The sequence below is a fragment of the Gavia stellata genome, chromosome 3 (assembly GCF_030936135.1).
Source record: "Gavia stellata isolate bGavSte3 chromosome 3, bGavSte3.hap2, whole genome shotgun sequence".
Taxonomy (NCBI): domain Eukaryota; kingdom Metazoa; phylum Chordata; class Aves; order Gaviiformes; family Gaviidae; genus Gavia; species Gavia stellata.
In genome coordinates this window covers 15,933,596-15,951,642 of record NC_082596.1, presented here as the reverse complement: position 1 = coordinate 15,951,642, position 18,047 = coordinate 15,933,596, and the positions used below count along the sequence as shown (strand labels likewise).

General features: G+C 44.0%; 1 protein-coding gene across 1 annotated transcript in view; it reads right to left on the bottom strand.

Annotated features, from left to right (window-relative positions):
• Positions 1-8,324: 8,324 nt before the first annotated feature.
• Positions 8,325-18,047, bottom strand: part of EXT1 (exostosin glycosyltransferase 1) — a 181,572-nt gene continuing 171,849 nt past the window's right edge. The window contains exons 8-11 of the mRNA XM_059836358.1: positions 15,864-15,953; positions 12,209-12,369; positions 11,036-11,207; positions 8,325-8,532 (exon numbers count right to left, since the gene is read on the bottom strand). Of these exons, the coding sequence (XP_059692341.1) occupies positions 8,347-8,532; positions 11,036-11,207; positions 12,209-12,369; positions 15,864-15,953 (609 nt within the window). The 3' untranslated portion in view covers positions 8,325-8,346. The remainder of the gene's footprint in view (positions 8,533-11,035; positions 11,208-12,208; positions 12,370-15,863; positions 15,954-18,047) is intronic.

Sequence of the window (18,047 nt, the reverse complement as noted above, 5' to 3'; positions counted from 1 at the left end):
CTTGCTGTATCAGCCCTTCATTACTGTCTTTTAAAGTCTTGGTTTTCGAAGCCCGTTTCAGATACTCTTAACTTGCCCGTTTTCACATTTTCTTCCCAGCTCCCTGATGCTCCATGAGTGGTAGCAATAGTGCGTATATGGCATTCAGGCCACTGGTACGTTATCTACTGCATCGTACAGCTCCGCAACAGCTTTAGATGATAAGACAGTAAAATGGGGCAGATTTTCAGAAAAACCCTAGTACCCACAGAGCAAATCACGGTAGAACTAAAAACTGAACATTTTTTAATATCTGACTAGTCTAATTCAGACTTGTATTTTCAAAAGAGCAGTTGCTGCAGATGTCTCTGTTTCTCCATCTCCAAGTCAAGGTGCCATAAAAGGTCCTAAACTCTTCCTAAAAAATTTAGGACCTTTTCAGTCTTCTACAGGGCCACCAAATGAAAACCACACTGGGGCTGCCACAGACCTCAGGATGCTTAATACAAGCAGGAACTGAATGTGGATCCCTTTCAGAAACAAAGAAAACCCAAAATGTATACCTCAGTTGCCAGCAACTGGTCTGCTGTGTGGTTGTTTTGTGATTGTGAATGGGAGCTGCTTCTACATAGAGAGGAAGGGAGGAATTTGAGGGAAAATATTTTACAGACTCAGAATTCTCATTTCTGCTGCAACTTCAAGAGAGTGTTGGGTCAGTTTTTTGCAGTCACTACCTCAGCAGTTGTTGTTAACATTACATTCTTCTTGTGAAATCTCAGGAATAGCTTTATCTTATGTTTTCTGGAAAGAAAAATAGCTGTTCCTTAATTCCCTTCACCACCACCAGCAAAACAATAGTTAATTACAGAAGGGAAACGGGGAGGAGCCCAAGCTGCACAGAGAAGCCACTGCAGCATGGAGCACCCACCCATCCTTAATGCGCAATAGAAATGCAGGTAATGTGCAAAACCAGCCACCCGGCACTAGCAGTACCTGGAGCAGGCAGCTCCTAAAATCCGCATACAGCCCTGAATGCCATGTAGAGAGACGGAGGTGTGGAATAAAGCACATCATGCAGCTACTAGAATGTCACTGTCACACTGCTCAAAATCTTGAGCAAAATCTGTTTCTCTCTGATAACATTGTGGATACAACTACCTAATAGCTTTAGAAGGGAGAAGCAGAGACTTGTTTCTTTTCTCTCTGCTAATCATTTAAAAGAGAAAATAAAATAAGGCGTTGATCAGTGCCAACTCTCTTATCTATCTCCATTCAAGTGACAGCACACTGAGTTTCAGTGAAATTGTTCAAAAAACCCCTCAAAAGTGCATTTAAAGTTGAACTGATTATGCGTTAAGTATTTTTGGCCAGATCCTCAGTTCATGTAAGCAAGCAAGGTCCCAGGGACTTCACAGACCTGGTTTTGATTTATTCCAGCTAAGAGTCAGTTTTTATTCCCAGTGTGTCAGGTTAGCAAGAAAAACTGATAATCAACATGGGATTCCTCTCGCCTAAGAAGTAGAACACAGAGATCTCCAATGAAGCTTGTTCTTCATTTACAGGCTGCTTTTCTATACAACAGAGATGAAGTAGGCACAAGTCTCTGAGGGCTGTGTTTATGTGATTTATTTTGGATTTGATCTCCACTGACTACCAGGCTGAGGGGTGCACAGCGATGGCAGTCGTTTGGTTCACCTCAGCATTGTACTTCTGAGATGTCTATCCCCGTTTTCCCTGCTCACCTCATTTTGGTTCACATCATGAGGCAGCGTTGGAGCACACAAACTGGATCCTTTTGAGATGAAACTAAGCTGGAAAATGCAGAAGTACATCTGGGGCACTCCACCTCCACATCGCAATCACCCCCTCCAAGATGTGTATAGCGTGGAAGCCAGGTTTCAGACCACAGCTCTACACCAGCTAGCCCGTGCTAATTGCTAACACGTACAACAGCCTTCTGGTAGTTCCTGCAGATGTAGCTATCTGCATTTAATCAGAGGAATTCCACCCCAAGTTTTTTTGTATAACTAACATGGTCACAATCCAAGACTTCAAGTGTTGAAGGAGTAGGAACACTGTTCTCAGACCATTTTCAGAGTAACATTTTTCACTCATTTTCTGGCAGGGAGAAGCCCATGGCCAGTACCAAATACCAACCGTTGTTGGGACGCTCTGTTTTGGAGGAACCCGTAGTGACTCAGAAAACCAGGAGCCGAGCAGACTCACCCGCATCTTCCCAAGACACATCAGTCTTCTATGACTGGCAGATCAGGTGGGATGACAATATAAGGACCTCTCCATGCTCTGGTAGCCTGAAGCCCAGAAGGGATGAGGCCAGCCTGGACATCTCTGATGGAAATAAACCAGTGACTAATCCCTCAGATTTACAGGCCGTGATCCCGAGCCCATTGTTCTTACCAGGAACTTTCCCAGCGTGGGATTCATCTGACCAGATATTGCTATCTGTGCTGCAGGACCTGCAAACAGTGTGCTTGTACTGTCAGCAGAGAGAAACCACCACATGTGAGGTGCAGCTTATCTCACGCTAAAGCCCGTGTCTGAAACAGGTGAGGAGGATAATCCCGAGCAGTACTTTGTTCTGTCCATTGACTATGCAGGGAGACAGTGAGGTCCAGCTCTGACAGAGAGGAGTGCGTTGTAGGCATCTAGAGTTAGGTGGGATGAATGCGACCCCCCGTGACTGTGACAGGCTTCCAGTACCCTCCTAACAATAAACATGAGTCAATAAAGAAATATATTCTCAGCCTGCAGGGATCAGCCTTCAAAGGCCTCCAGGCTGGTGGAGCAATCCTTTTTGCACACACACATTTACAGTGACTCTAAAAGTCACCGTTACCTACCAATGACTCTGTCACAACGCAGGGGTACTGTCCTGCCACGCACAAGTGACACAGACTGAATGTTCTTCTGCCCTCAGGTAAGCCAGTAAACACCTGTCAATGTTGCTGGACTAGTTACCACCATGTATAGATGCTATACCATGTATATTGTCTATGTAACAGAGACACAGGATATACATATAGCCATTGCTCAGTTCAAGCTGAGAAGAAAGCAGATAAAGAACCATTCGTTTAACTACCCTGAACTTGAGACGCACGGCAATCATGCTCCCAAATTTGCATTCTCAAGAGCACAAGCAAGATTTGTTATTCTACTTTAAAAATAAAAACACACTGCAACAGAAATGTACGTCCTTTATTAACAACTTTTCAAAATAAATCTGAAGAAAAAAAGTCTTTGGTGACACTATCTATAAAAACAACCTATCTTAGATGGTAAACCTATGATGTTATACAGGTTAATGAAGTAAACCAAATTATATGGCTTTTTAATTTCTCATTCTCTCTTTTTCTCTCACTCACACACTTGCTTTAGGTTTAATTGCACCATGTTGTCAATAGTCAAACAAAGAGGGAGAAACACTTTAAAAAAGATGTGGCAGCACTATGAAAACATTGGTAATGCATTAGAAAATTTTTCTCAAAAATGTACATTTTATACAAAATAAGATTGTATTTTTTGTTTGCTTTTTTGCTTTACATTTGCCCACCTAAGAATTCCTACTTCAGGTTTCCATTCTCATAATCCAAACACTATACATATTTTCTCTCAAAATAAATATACAGGATTATGTACAAGGTCGCAAGGCCCATTGGATCATCACTAATCCACTGTGAAATAGTCACTAGAAACGTCATGGAAGGGTGGGAGGGAGCAACCAAAAGCATCTGATGAGTCCCATAACCTCCCCTAATTTAACTCCCCCTAATTTAACTCCAACTTAAAAAATGCGTGTGAAGACGGTTAAAATAGTGGTATAAAGGCCAGCTTGACTTAGTTTTAAACAAGGGTGAGATGTACAAAATTTTGGAAGATGCGGTTTTATTTCCAGCAGACACCAGCTAAGAACCTGCGTGGGGCAGGTGCCTTCATGGAAGAGCCCAGCCCCATCCCCGTGAAACCCCGCTGAAGCCCAGGGAAATGGCTCTACATCAGGCTGACGCCCTTGAAGGCCACATTTCTGCGACAGACAGCAGAGCCAGCCTGGAAAAAAGAGCAGGCCACCAATCCCATGCTGTAAGAGGATGTTTAACTGGAGGAATTAATAAAATTGTTGTTGTCAATCAATGCAGTTGTTACGACAAACACTGAGTAGACTTTTAGTTTTGATATGGGGGGAGAGAGAAAGAGGAGGACACTGCATTTGATACTTAAAGAACTTGAAGATTTAAAAAAATCCCTAGTCCACTTCTAGCTGTTTCTTTCATTGCTTCAGTGTCAAATGATTACTTCCATTCTCCAAATGACATCTTTTGGTAAATGAGCTATTTTAAAAGGCGCTCATTGGTGAAAGATTAATTTCTTTGTCAAAGTTGGCTCTAAAAAAGAAATTGCAATCTGAAATTGATCAAATCCATGATGTTTTCCAATGGAAAAGATCAAAGCGCTCGATAGCCATACATTAGCACATCAGTGTGTTCACTATGAAATTGTTACAAAGCTTAAACATTCATATCTAGAAAAAGTTATGGTAATAATTAGAGTTTTTCACAAAATAGAAAGAGGGCAAAGAAAATCTTGTACAGGCCCAAGGGACTGTAAGGAAAGCCAGGCACTTTCTATCTTGGAAGTTTGCCCCTATTTTTGTGTCGTATTTTTCTCATTATGAAACCCTCCTCCAGCAATAGATCTCATTCAAATTATAACTAGGAAGGGTTTGGTTTCTCTTTTTTTTTTTTTCTTTAATAAATTCAATTAAAAATTCATCAGTTCTCCCAAACTCTAATCCCTACTTTTATTCTGTATTAACGGCATGGATCTATTCACATTCATCCATCCACCTCACCCCTGATTAAATTAAGGTCAGTAACCTTTACGAAAGGCCACATGCGTAACACTCAGTCAAGTCATCAGGCATTCAAGTACCTGTAAAGTAAAGGCTAACATAGCCTGCTGTTAATGAAAAACAATTAAAAAAAAACTACAAAAGGAGTAACAAGGAGTGAACCTTGTTTCAGCACCATCTGAATTAAGGAGGGGAGAAAAAAAAGAATAAAGAACCATTAACCCGCACGTAGGACATGATAAAAGGGTGATTTCATTCACTAAGGAAACAACACAGCTCTATCCAACACAGATACACATGGGAGGCTCAGAAGCATGCCTAGTGTCCTTAGGAATGTTGGCTGATAATGTCTGCACTGAGCGTAACACACTGAGTCTGTAAGCTGGATCTGTGTCCAGCTCTTCCCCTGGGTCCCCGGGCCGTGGACACGGAGACCGACAGCCGTTCTTGAGACTGGCCGCGCGGCACATTCCCTCCTAGAGAGACGGCTATGCCCGGGTAACGTGCTGCAAAGAGAAATGCTCCTACCTATCCGCATCCTTTCTGGAGCTAAGCCTTTCATTGTTACTTGTTTAATGAGTGATCTGTAAACAGAAAGGGCCTCGAACCACATTGACAGCGAGCTTTAGCTCAGCCTCTTTCAGCCATCCCCAAAAGTGACGATAACAGAATGTCAAACAGCTTAAAAGCTTGGCCCGAATCGCTGCACTCCAAAAATGGCTAGCTACTCCCATTTTTACTAAAACCCCAACCCACGTGCCCCAAAATGGCATTAACTAAAACCCAAGCAGAATTGTAATTCTTGTTTTTGTAGGGTCGCCTTTTTCCCTCTCCCTCTCCCTGGCCCCTCTTGCTGGCTACAGACCATTAACTGCTTCCCAGAGCTGCAGATGCTCCTGTGGATGCATCCGCACGCCCACCTGCAAACCGGGACACGAGCAAAGCATGAGCCCTGCCAACCTCATCCAGTGTTCGACACATTCTCCAAACTCTGAGCCTAAGGAGGTCTATTCCAGTCCCTGAAAAAGCTGCCTGATCTCTAAGAGGAAAAAGTGGCATGGGAGCCACTGAGCCATTCACCCTGGAAAATCAAACCCCTGGACTTCACCTTCCCCCGCAGATCAGCAAACGCAGACCTGAGAGCGCAGGGAAGTGAGGTTCAGGTTTTTATGGGATGTGGGGAGCTGAATTAGCAGCTCACCCTACAAAGACAGAAGCATAACCTGCTCCCCCTCCCTCCCTGGCCCTGCCTGCCTACTCTTTCCTCTTAACACATCTTTCCACATGCTGATTTAACTCTCTAAAATGGCATTAAAAAAATTCATTAAATTACTGGACAGTTTTCCGCGATTTTAGAGAGCTGAATGGGCTCACAGAAGTATCTGGTGGGCACCAGCATGGCAGAAGGTGTGAGGCGAGACTGCATGGCCAGGGGCTGGGAGAGCAACAGGAGTGTGGGGGCAAAGTGGCACCTCTTCCTTTCAGCAGCGTAAGTCTCTAGCTGATGTCTCACACATGTTTTGGCAGATTCCTTTAAAGATTTGGTTCAGATTTAACACAAAATGTCAGGAACCTGATGTTCCTGCCCTAACTAGCTGTGCTCTGTTCAAATATTGCAATACATACGCAAAGCAAAGCATTCTTCTCAAGTCTTTACATGTCAGGTTGCATACAAACATTTAGCAATATGTACTTTGCACTTTTAAAGCATCTTTCTGTTTAGGGATTCTGATATTCCCAGCAAGAGAAATTATTTAGGCTTCACAGCATTCCCTCTACAACCAGTAACTATTACTTTTTCAAATGAGGAAACTGAGGCATGCCTTGGTTATGGGAGTTTAATTAAAGCTGCATAATAACTCAGTGCCTGAGCCTGAATGGAACTGGTGATTATCCTGGTCCACCCTTCCCATCACTCCAGCTGCTCTTCACCCCTGCTACCAGACCGTCTGTTTACAAAGGAATGAGGTATAGAAAGGCTTGCTGGTCTTCTGGGCATTGGCACTAAACCCTCTTGCTGTGACTTTAACAGAGGTCTTGGGGGTGGCGATCGTTACAGAGCACCCCAAACTCACCTCATCAAAACGTGAGAGTTCAAAACATTTTTAAAGTGCTTATTTTCTTAGCAAATCGGAATGGCATCTTCCTGACCCAAATCACTGCTTTTGTTTTCATTCTTCAATTGAAAGAAACACATAAATAAGCAAAGCACTACAGAGAAATAAACAACTGGAATATTTCCATTTAATAATACTTCAATTTGAAATGATAAAACCATTTTGGAACATGAGCAACGCTGGTATTTCAGGGGCAGTTTTTTCGCCTGAGTTACCCTGCCCCAAGTATGCCTGCGAACACCCGCTGCCGCCAGTACGCAGTGTCTGACCATGCACTTTACTTCAGGTGTCCAGGAGGGAATTTCTCCACCTACTTGCACTTAAAAAAAAAGGGGGGGGGGGGGGGGGGGGTTGAAGAAAAGCCTATGCTTTGATTTCATATAAACCAATTCGTTACAGGCCAAATTCCTGCGTTGCAAGCACTAACATGCTTTCTTTTTTTCGCCAACACCCCTTTTGCCCTCCAAACAAAGCTATTTCTAGAAATTTAGCTGCCGCGGCCAAGCGGCACCACTGCCCCCGGGCAGCAGGGACTCACGCAGGCTGCTCGAGTCCCGCGCAGCCGCCACGCTGGCCGTGCTGACCCCCCTGCGTGTTCCCCCACGGCAGGGCCGTTTGGGATGCGCCTCTCCTACCAGAACACACAACCGGCACCGCACCTCTGCTGTGCGTGAAGCCCTCCCTGTGCTCCACGTCACCGGTTGGCTCCTTGGCAGCAACATTCCTCTCTCCCTTCAAGGCAAGGCTGACTGCTTTTAAAAACGGGATCCCAACCAGGAGGATCTAAACTCTCATCTGGTTCCTTGGGGGTTCTCCAGTTTTCCATTTGTCCAAAGGAGTTTTGCCATAGTGGCTGCTACTGACTTGGGGAAAACAGGAAAAAAAATGTAAAAGTCAGCAGTAAATGAGAAACGTTAATACTTCAGTTCTGTCCTGCTCGTGCTCAGTTTGTTTCTGAACCCGCTGCATTTTCTCCCCGTGAGATTCGAGCGTTTAACTTCGCAGGGGAAAATGAATGAAAATTGCAGTGACAATCAAATGCATGAAAGAAAGAAACGGCAGCTTTGAAATATTCACAACCAACACAATTTTGATTAAAGAAAGAACTCTGTTTTTAATAGGGTTTTTTTTTTGATCATTAAAAAAGTTTAAACCTGCATAGCAATCATTTCAAAAATAATTATTTAATGTTCCATAATGAAACTGTACACGACCTAGTCTTGAGTGACAGAAGCCTGCCGGGCGGTTCGAGGCAGTCCGGAGCAGCGCACCCCCAGCGCCGGGACGCTGCTCGCCGGGGTTGGGCGCTTGCTGTCGGCGGCACAGTCTGGCTCCACGCGCCGGCGGCCGCGCGGGGCGGCTCGGCCCCCGCAGCAGCGCTCCTCAGAGTCGTTCAATGTCACGGTACTTCTTCCTCAGGATGGAGACCTGGTCTTTAAAGAGGACAGGGTCGAGCCTCATCTGAGAGTGGATCAGCGGCATATAGCCAAACCAGCTGGCGAAAGTGTTCATGCAGCTCTGCCGCTGGGCGAAGTGGTCGGGGTCGGCCCAGCGCGAGGCCCGGGACGTCTGTGTGGAGAGGAGAGCAGACTCAGATGTGGGTGACACAACAAAATGGCGGGAAAGGGCAGGCACTGCGGCCAGGCTGCAGAGCGGCGCCAGGGCCTTGAGAGCGCCGGGCTCTGCGGTAGCTGGAATCTGCTCGGTGGGAGGGTTCCAACCAGGGGAGGACACCCTGCCCACAGCATGAGCCGGCGTGGCGAGCTGGCCACCCCTGACTGGCAAAACAGCGCTGAGGGCAGTGCAGCGTCGTGACCCGAGTTCGACCAGGAGCCAGCCTGACCCAGGGCATGACACCCACAAGCAGGCCTCCCAAAGCCTGCCAGCACACTACTTCACCCCGTCCCTCACTCTCCTTTTTTCAAACCCTCAAGCTATTTCAGAGATAGAACAAGTCCTTAAAAACCACCAGGAAAGACAAGAAGTGCACATCCTACAGCAAGCTGCTCCCCATGACCTTCAGCCGTACAAGGAAAACACACTGCAATTATTATGGTTTCTCAGGTCAAAAACACACTTTTGCAGTCCAGATCTGCAGAAATTTATACACGAGTAGTTTCAACCAGCTTGTAACTGAGCTCAGAAGAAGTCTTTACGTGCTTGGCATTATTCATGCGGGTAGACGTCCTGCAGAGAAAAGCAGGGTGCTTCCAGGAATCCCACCGGCTGAGGCCAGTGCATAAGACTGTCTTATGGACAGAGAAAATTAACTGAAGTTCCATGTTACATCACGTTAAACTCTGACCTGAGGAAAAGACCACGGTCTTTGCATGCATACATGCAAAATACTGTGGCCTGATTTTCCAAAGTTCAGGGCAGCTGTGATTTCTATGAAAGTCCATGAAACTCAGGAACTCTGAAAAAATAAGGCCCTAACAGTTTTTATTCTCCCCCTGTACCTAAACTACATGTATGAACATAATAATACTATTATTTAAGATAACCTATGAATGCTGGGAACCTAAGTTTTGGTTTGTGCCACTTCTCATCCATCTCAGCACTTATGTTTCCACTATACTTTAAAAACAAATACAAATTCATAAACTCAAAGTGTGTTAATTAAAATGTGAAGAAACTGATAAAGTCAGGGACTTGCCAAATGACTGTGGTATCAGACTTGATCTTTGTCCAAGGCCTGTCCCGTTTAGCTCAAGTGGTAGGTTATAACGTACATTGATTACAGACTCTTGATTATACCAAGCCACTAAAGAGCAGGCAAAAGCTTGTTGTTAGAGGATTATAGCAGACATTCTGGCCATTAACAGTGAACTTCCATACGACTAGTAATCTCTGTCACAACGTTGAGGATATGTTAATTTTTTATTTGTCTTTCAAGGAATTATGAACATGGTCCATTACATTTCCCAAAGCTGCAGGAACAACTTGTCTTTAGGAGAGAGTTATAGTTCATGGGTGACTCAAGTCACCCACACCATAAAAAGAAAAATGAATCTTCAGACTTTGCCAAACAGGTGAAGAACGGCCCTGCGGAGAGGTGAAGCTCAAACTGGAAGCAATAGGTACTTTCTAGATGGCACCTTCTTGTTCCTAGAAGGTCTCCTGGGCACCCAGATGAATCAGAATTGCTGAATGCTACCTATACCTCAGAGGAAAGTGCAGTGGCATACAGATAAGGGAGTCTACAAACTGTCATGGCCACTCCCCAGTCAAAGATGACAGTAACACTAATAGGACAAAACGTGAGGGGAAAATCACAGAGGGTCCCTTCTTTCTCCTGCCCCCTAGTAATCACGGTACTGTTTGTAATGAGGATCACAGACGCCGTGGCAGCACAGATGGGAGGTTGTTTAGGACTTGCTGTTCCTCCCGCTGCTTGCTCACACAGGGCAGGAGGAAAAGTGCCCACAGGTTACCATGTATCCCTGTTACTAGAAGGTATACTCATTTCTGCAATGCTAGAGTGCTTATCCAGTAGCTGGAAGAGGATCTAAAGCAAGCATTTCATGGCTGCTAGTGAGTGATGGCGTCACCATGGGACAAAATGTTCCTTGTGGGAAAAATCACTTGCATATGACAAATTACCTCTGTTGTGACAGTCCGATGTCAGTACTTGAATCACACTATATACTTTAAAATAGCACAGGGATGGCCTGGTATTTTAATAATAATAATTAAAAATAGAAAACCTTTCTAGAGTTTACTTCCACTTCTAGCATTCCATGACTAGGTCTTAAGTCTAGAATTTTTAATTTGAAAACTGGAGTTTAACTGAAATTTGGTCACCGCAATCAGCAGTTCCATGAGTTTGGGATCACTGTGAATAACACTGTGTCAGAAAACTATGAAGAGAAGCTGTCATTCACATTAGATGTTTGCCACTTCTCCTTTTCCTTCATTATAATAAGCATATCTAAAGTCTATTTACTGTTCTGCTAAACTAAAAACTGCAAAAAAATTGACAGAATTCTATCACTCTGTAAGCCTAACCTAAAAGTCAAATCGTTACATGATCAATACATTCCAATTGCTAAAACATGCTGTGGATACATACCTGTCCCATCATGGTCTCCTTATACTGTTTTTTCTGTGTTACTTTGATTGGAGGCAATTTTGTCACAGCTGACACCAAAAAATTCATTAGAATGTCCTCACAATTGGCCAGTTGGTCCACCATATTCTTTAGGCTGGCAGGCAGGTAATGAGTGTACAGGTAGTGATAATATCTGGAAACCAACAGCAGCATTATTAATACACGTCACTGGGCTTTCAGGGATTAAAAACTCCAGGAATTTCTATCGCAGCTGAGACACAAGTTTTGTACTCAATTCTGGATATACCACTTCCTTTCTTTGGTCTCATCCTTCAACAAGAAGGGAGAACAAATCAGTATCTCATCAAGACAGTAAATAGTGCTAATGAAGAAACAAAACATATGCCTTTTCTGTAACTGGGTTGAAAGAAGTAATGCAGACCCAAGTATCAAGATAATGGAGGAGTAGGAAAGAGAGCATCACATTGCTATAATGTGATAGACAAGATTGATGAATTCATCCTCCACCTCTTCTTTCAAAACTGTTCAGTTGGAAAGAACTCTATTAAACTGGCCTACTACTGTCTTTATTGCTGAATTATTCTCCTTTGGGCCTGTATCATCCCCTATGGCCTGTCTTCTCCTTTGTGGGGATGTGGATTAGTTATTCCAGAATTTGCCGACTTTCTCCTAAAATCTAGAGAGGTCTTTGGTCTGCTGAAGTCCTAACAACAGGGGTTTTCTCCAACATGCTGCAATATGCTGATCTGTGACATGTCCACTGTACCACATTTCTAGAGTAGCCAGAAGACTTTGCAGTCTACAGCTGTCAGCCAACACATACCCAGAGCTGGTCTGGAAGTAACCTCCTTTCTGCTATGCTACAGGCCATTCAGCTGAGCAGCTTAATGAATTCAGGAACTCTTTGAAGTGTGTAATTCCTGATGTTAAAAAGAGCAGTCCGACTGCCTCAAAATACAAGTGACTTCAAAGAGACCCAACAAGCGCAATAATGATTACCAGATCCCCAGAGCTAAACCAAGAACTTAAATTATTACCCCATAAAAAGTAGACCCATTTATTATCTTTTCATTTTTTCCCCTCCCCGGAAGAATGTTCTTCACACACACACCCACCCCCCTTTACTATTCTGTTTCATACAGAAGGAGGACAGCAGATGCTCTGGGTTCTTACTTGTGGTAAATAGCAGCTCCTGTCAATACCATGGAATAGTCATTAGTCCATTTGGAGGTATACCCCCACCTCTCCTTAGTGTTGTCCCAGAAGTGACTGCGAGCAGGGTACCCTACAATCCTCTCTGGAAAACTCTGCCAAACTGTAAAGGCAAAATCCACCTGCGGACAAAGGCACAGGCCAAATGAATACCGAAATTGTTTCAACAAATGTCAACAAAACAAAATATTACTTTGCCACTAATTCGTAATTCAAAATCTTGGAACTGTTGCAAAACATTAATTCTATGTATTCATCAGTAAATTAAACTGACTGCCTGACATTTTGCCCTATAATTATGCACATTTTAATGGTTCCTGTTAAAGGGAGTCTAGAGCATCACAGCATTACATTAACATTTTCAAGCTTGCCCTTTACATATCAAACCTTTTCAAGTTACAGAAAGAATGGGTGTAGGTGCATGTATTTGTACTTAGATGCAATATAGAGTGGTAATAGCTATGTGGTAAACTGAACATTTTGCACATCTTTGTGCATCTCACCTACCATTTCAGTACTGTCAACACAAAGCTCAGGAAAACCGGAGTCAAACACCTTAAATTATAAGGGTGGTTCAGTGAGATTAAAACAGGCAATCAATGCGGAGTCCTTTTGTATTTTCCATCCGTTTTGAGCCTTTGAGGACCATGCAGGTCATACTTTTAAGACTCTCTATATGACCAAAAGGGTTAAATATATAGCTTAATAAAGAGGAAGATAAGATTACCATGTAGTTAAATGGCTTTAGGAGCCTATACTTTAAGAAAAATGCTTGATAGTGCATGAGCCACAAGAAGATGTCAAATGTTGCCAATAGTGTTTTTTTTATTTTATTGCCTTGCTGTAACTATTTTAATAACTCAAATCTCTAAGAATTGAAAAGGTGACAGGACATTGCTACCCCAGGATCCCACCAAACAAATCCTGGTGCCACTAGGAAAGGGATGATTGGGGTAGTTTGCAGAAGACTCATCAGCACTAGGTTTGAAAGAAGTTTGGTAAAAATACGTATGGAAAGGTGTTTATCACTGTAAAGTTGGTTGGCAGTCCCTCCACCTCAACTTAGACTTTGAAGCTCAAGCTAGACCGAAATTTTAAAAAGAGTTAAAGACAATTCTACTTGTCCCAGTCAAATGCAAGAAAACGAGGGATTTGTTTCTGCACTGCACACCAAGTTCCCTCCAGTACCAGAGAGACCTAAGACTTTGCTCAAAAATGCTTGAAAAACCTTCCAAGAACCCAGCCAAAGTCAAGGGTAGAGGTTAGATAAAGAATAGCTGCTCTGAGAACAATCACATTTTGTGTGATTACTGTCAGACTTCTCTCATTTACAAGTGTTTTTATGAAACAGAAGAGTCACACATGTATTGGAACACAAAGTTAGGGACTGGTTATTTTCTTTCAAGTTGTTTCAAGGAATCTGAGGCCAACTAGAGAGACAATGTGCACAAACCAGTTACCGTTGTGATAGTTCTGATCTCATCCAAATCAATACCACATGAAAGAACTAAAGGTTTTTTCCCCCTGTAAAGGCCTTTCCCATAAAACGTGACATCTGTTTTCTTTAGAGAAGTCTGAGAATCTCAAAACCTAAATAAATAATAAAGCAACTGCACTCAGCGCCCTCACTTGTGCTTTCAAGTATCTGTCCCTGTATCAGGGAGACGCACTAAAGCAACCACACTAAGAGAAAACTCTCTTTATTAAAAAAAACCCAGCCGACATCCTATATAATTTCCAGGAGCATTACCACTCAGCTGATCAGCAGGAAAAGCCAACCAGGCTGCCAGTCTCTTAAACGCCCGTATCACTTCTGACCCGTGCTGATTTCTAATTACTTCCCACGCAAACATCGCTCTGCGCACGTGAAACAGCTCTTGCCATTCTGTTGTGAATGGAGAACCTTTACTATGCTAGAGCCGGACAGAGCGGAGGATGTGCCTGGTGACTGCTCCTCCCAACAGGAATGTGATCATGTTTGACCACGTTTCTAAACTGCCTTTTCTAGGCCCTGAAGCTTTGCCACAACGACCACCCCTAAGCAACCAGTTTCAAGAGAGGTTTCACACCACACATTTCATGTCAGTGTTTCAACACGCTGTTTCTTTGTGTAAGCTGTAGGATGGGGGAGCGAAGCAATAGAAAGGCCCCAGTTCTTCACAGAGAGCCACCAAAGAGAGCTGCTGACCCTGGCGTCCTGGCAGAGACACGTCGAAGCTGCCAGGCGGGTGCTAGCAAGAGCTGGCCAGCTCGTTCTCTCTGCAGCACAGGGGCCACGGGGCTCATAGAGCCAATACCCACTGTGCAAACATGCAATATCAGCTGCAAGCTGCTCACAGGAGGGAAGAAGCCACAAAAAATGTGTATGTTGTCTCACCCAACAACAAATATTTGCGTTTCAGAACGTTTAGGGTAAAACACGGCCAAGCTGAATGAGAAACACTATTTATTTTATATGTGTTCCAGAAGCTTGAATGACTCCAAAGTTTGGATGATGACTAAATACCAGTCAAAACAAAACAAAGCCCCAAATCCTCATGGAATCCACAGGCTGGATTGCTGTAAATACCACCTCAGTGCAATGAAGTCCCTGAGACGTCTCAGCACGGCCCCCGAGGCAGCTGAGACAGGACCCTTCATCCTGAGCAACGACCTGCTTAGGAAATCCAGTCCTAGGATAAATGCCTTTTATTGCTTTTGGGGGTTTTTGACTGTGCAGGGCTTTGCACACAAGTGCTTTGGCAGCAGTCGTATTCTTCCTCATCTAGCAGAAGCTACCAAGGTGTAACCTTGGTATTAAATAGGTTCAATGCCGTATTCTTCCACCTGTGCAGCAGAAGAGGGCTACCGTGGCTCCTTCTGGAGCAGTCTCACCACAGCACAACATGGGGAAAAAAAGGAAAAACAAACGAAAATCGAGTTTTTCAAGCTATTCCCTGGCCATCATTAATAATGTATTTCCCAAATATTGCACTCTATATAAACTGTCACCAGTTTCCCCTGTGGTTCTCAGGAAGAGGTTCCAGAAATCAATACTCATCCCAGTTGTAAAAATTGGTTTTCTACAGTATTTTTCTTTTCTTAGCGCTATCTTGCTCTTGGCACAAACACTCCAACACCTAAACTAGCAAAAATCTCCAGTTTTATGGGGCGACACAATGGTGAGAGAGCATTCCTCAGTGAAATCCTGCATTAGGGTGGCAATGCTGTCTTTTGGACCAACAGCAGTCCCCTGCTGCTGACACCCCTTCCTTCCCCACCTACACCCTACTGATAACGTGGGGGGAAGAAGAGCTACCCCAATCAGAAAAGTGAGGACAGAGTATTAAAGCTGACTGCTCTTGGCTGCCTACACCCGCCTGCAGCTATGTTACTAAAATAATAAAGAACGGAAGAACCATATGCTAATGATGAGCCAATTAACCAGGGCGAAAAGCTCCTCTGATGGCAGGCAGTGGCAGGGTTGCTGAAACAAGTGCAACACTTTAAATCTGAGTAGTGTAGCAGGAAATCTTACAACATTTGCTCACTGGCAAAACCAAGAGAAAAGCCTATCTGCTGTGCTCACGCTGAGCTGAGGAGCCAAGCAGACTCCCAAGACGACAGAGACCCTTACCTCAGTGGTTGAAAGCACGGTGTCCTCATCCAGGCTTAGCACTGCATCTGTCACTATGTTGTCGTAGGGTAGGAAGCGACTGCTCATAACCTGTGGGTATCCAAGACAGGAAGGGGAGGAAAAAAATCACTTGAAGGACTCATTTCCAAGGGAAATACTCCATTTTATTGCTCACTCTTATTTCCTCTTGTCTGAGGCACATTGCCTATCTCTGTCTGATGGAAAGGACTGTTCAGCTCAAGAGTGAACGACTGTCATTTTTGTCACCCCAGCAGTCAGCCTACACCTTCTACCTGAGGAGTAATTTCTGAACAGACCTCCCTCTTTGGAGCACGCTGCTTTCCTTCTGGGACAAACTGCCATGGTCCGTACTGAGAATTAGATGTACCTACAGCTTCTTTAGGAAGGACACTTTCCCTGGTAGCTAGGACTGTCCCTCTGCTCTCCTATGGGATGTGAGGATCAAAGATAACGAATGCTGAGAAGGACTTTGCAGCATTCGTAAGGTTACGCAGCTGGGAAGCCAAGCAGTCCAGGCTGTGTGTGAAGGACATTATGCTACCAGGATGGTTTCCCTGTAAAGTGGTACAGCTCCATCTCTGTGCATTGCTGTTGTATCCACAGGGAGCTGCTGCCAAATGGTGCAACATTCTCCATCAGAAAAGGAGTATATGCTAAAGAACATGTGTATCAGTCAAGCTTCACCTGCATCAAGAATTATATTGGCATTGTAGCATTTTAAAAAGTCACATTCTTAAGTGACATAACTATATATATAAAATCTATATGCAGAATAAGCTTCTAAAAACTACGGCAGGACAGTTCTCAAAGTCATAGGATATAGATGGGAAAGCAGGATCAAAAAGATAGCAGCAAGAAATAAGAACCCATACGGTTTTCTTAGCAGACTAATTAGCACCTTTTGAGAACTGATGAGTAGTAACAAGGACACAACACTATTTGTTTCCCTCATTTGCTAGGAAAAATAGCTTGGCTAGTTAATGGACTTCTTTTCCAATTTATTATGCCAAGAAAACATTACAAAAATGAGGCCCAGTAAGAGGAAATCACTCTATGGAAACAGGGACATGGAGAAGTTTTACATGCCCCTCATAATGGACATGGTCAGTTCTGCATCCCCTGCAACCTGTTTGGAAGCAAGTCTTTGCAATCTGTGCCTCGGTTCAGATAAAGCTCTGCCTCCATAATCAGGATGTTCATGGTGTGTCTGGAGAGCATCCCTTCATCGCTACAATGGCCTTGGTCCAGGGAGGCAGTGGCTGTGAGGAAGAGGTGATCTGGCAGGGGTTGACAGTTTTGCTTTGCTTATGCTAAGGCAAAGCAGTGCAAGCAGTCAGCAGGAGACCCGTGTTCTCACCCCAGCTCTTTTACAGATTGTGTAAAATTGTGGAATAGTACAATAGTTGGGACTACCTATGTATTTGTTTTTGTAGCTAAAGTTCCCTTTTGTAAAATGGGTGTGATAATATATCTTGATTTCATAGGGAAGAGTGAAGGTTCGGTAAAGGCAGACCTCTGTGATCACCTGCACAGAGTAACTGTGCCTGCCAGCGCACTTCAGTTAAGTCTGAGGATGAAAAGCAGTTCCTTTGTGCAACCTTTGAATTGAACTGCTCTGGCTCTGCAAGCTTTGTCCAAACAAACAGCTTTTCCTCGCAAGAAGCCATTTGGCATACGTTGGGATATTAGAGGGGAGAGACTGTCCACTATAAACACACCTTTGTGTGCTCAGGAGACTCATTTGTAATCCAAACAGTGCCTGGGGCCAATTTCTACAAACACTGTAGAACTGGTCAGAGATCTTCTCCTCTATCTCACCTCTGCAAGTTTTCCAAAAAGAAAGAAAAAAACCCCACAATGTTCAAAAGGCTCACTACAGCCTTTCTCAGCCCTGCGGCAACTCTCCTGGTGCTGTTTACATGGCTAGCTAAGGCAAGAGCCATTAGCTGCCAACCTCACAGGGCTCTTGCTTTCCCTTGTTAAGGTGACTGGGGGAAAAGACCAAAGACGGGACTATAAATTCAAAACAGGATTGTACAGCCAAAGCCACTAAAAGTTCCCTTTGCAAATGCAGAGCTCAACAGCCAGCTGACAGAGATTGCAGAGGGGACCAGCCCAAATCTGTCTCAGAGTCTAGAAGCAAGAAGTCTTGCTTCTCTCAGG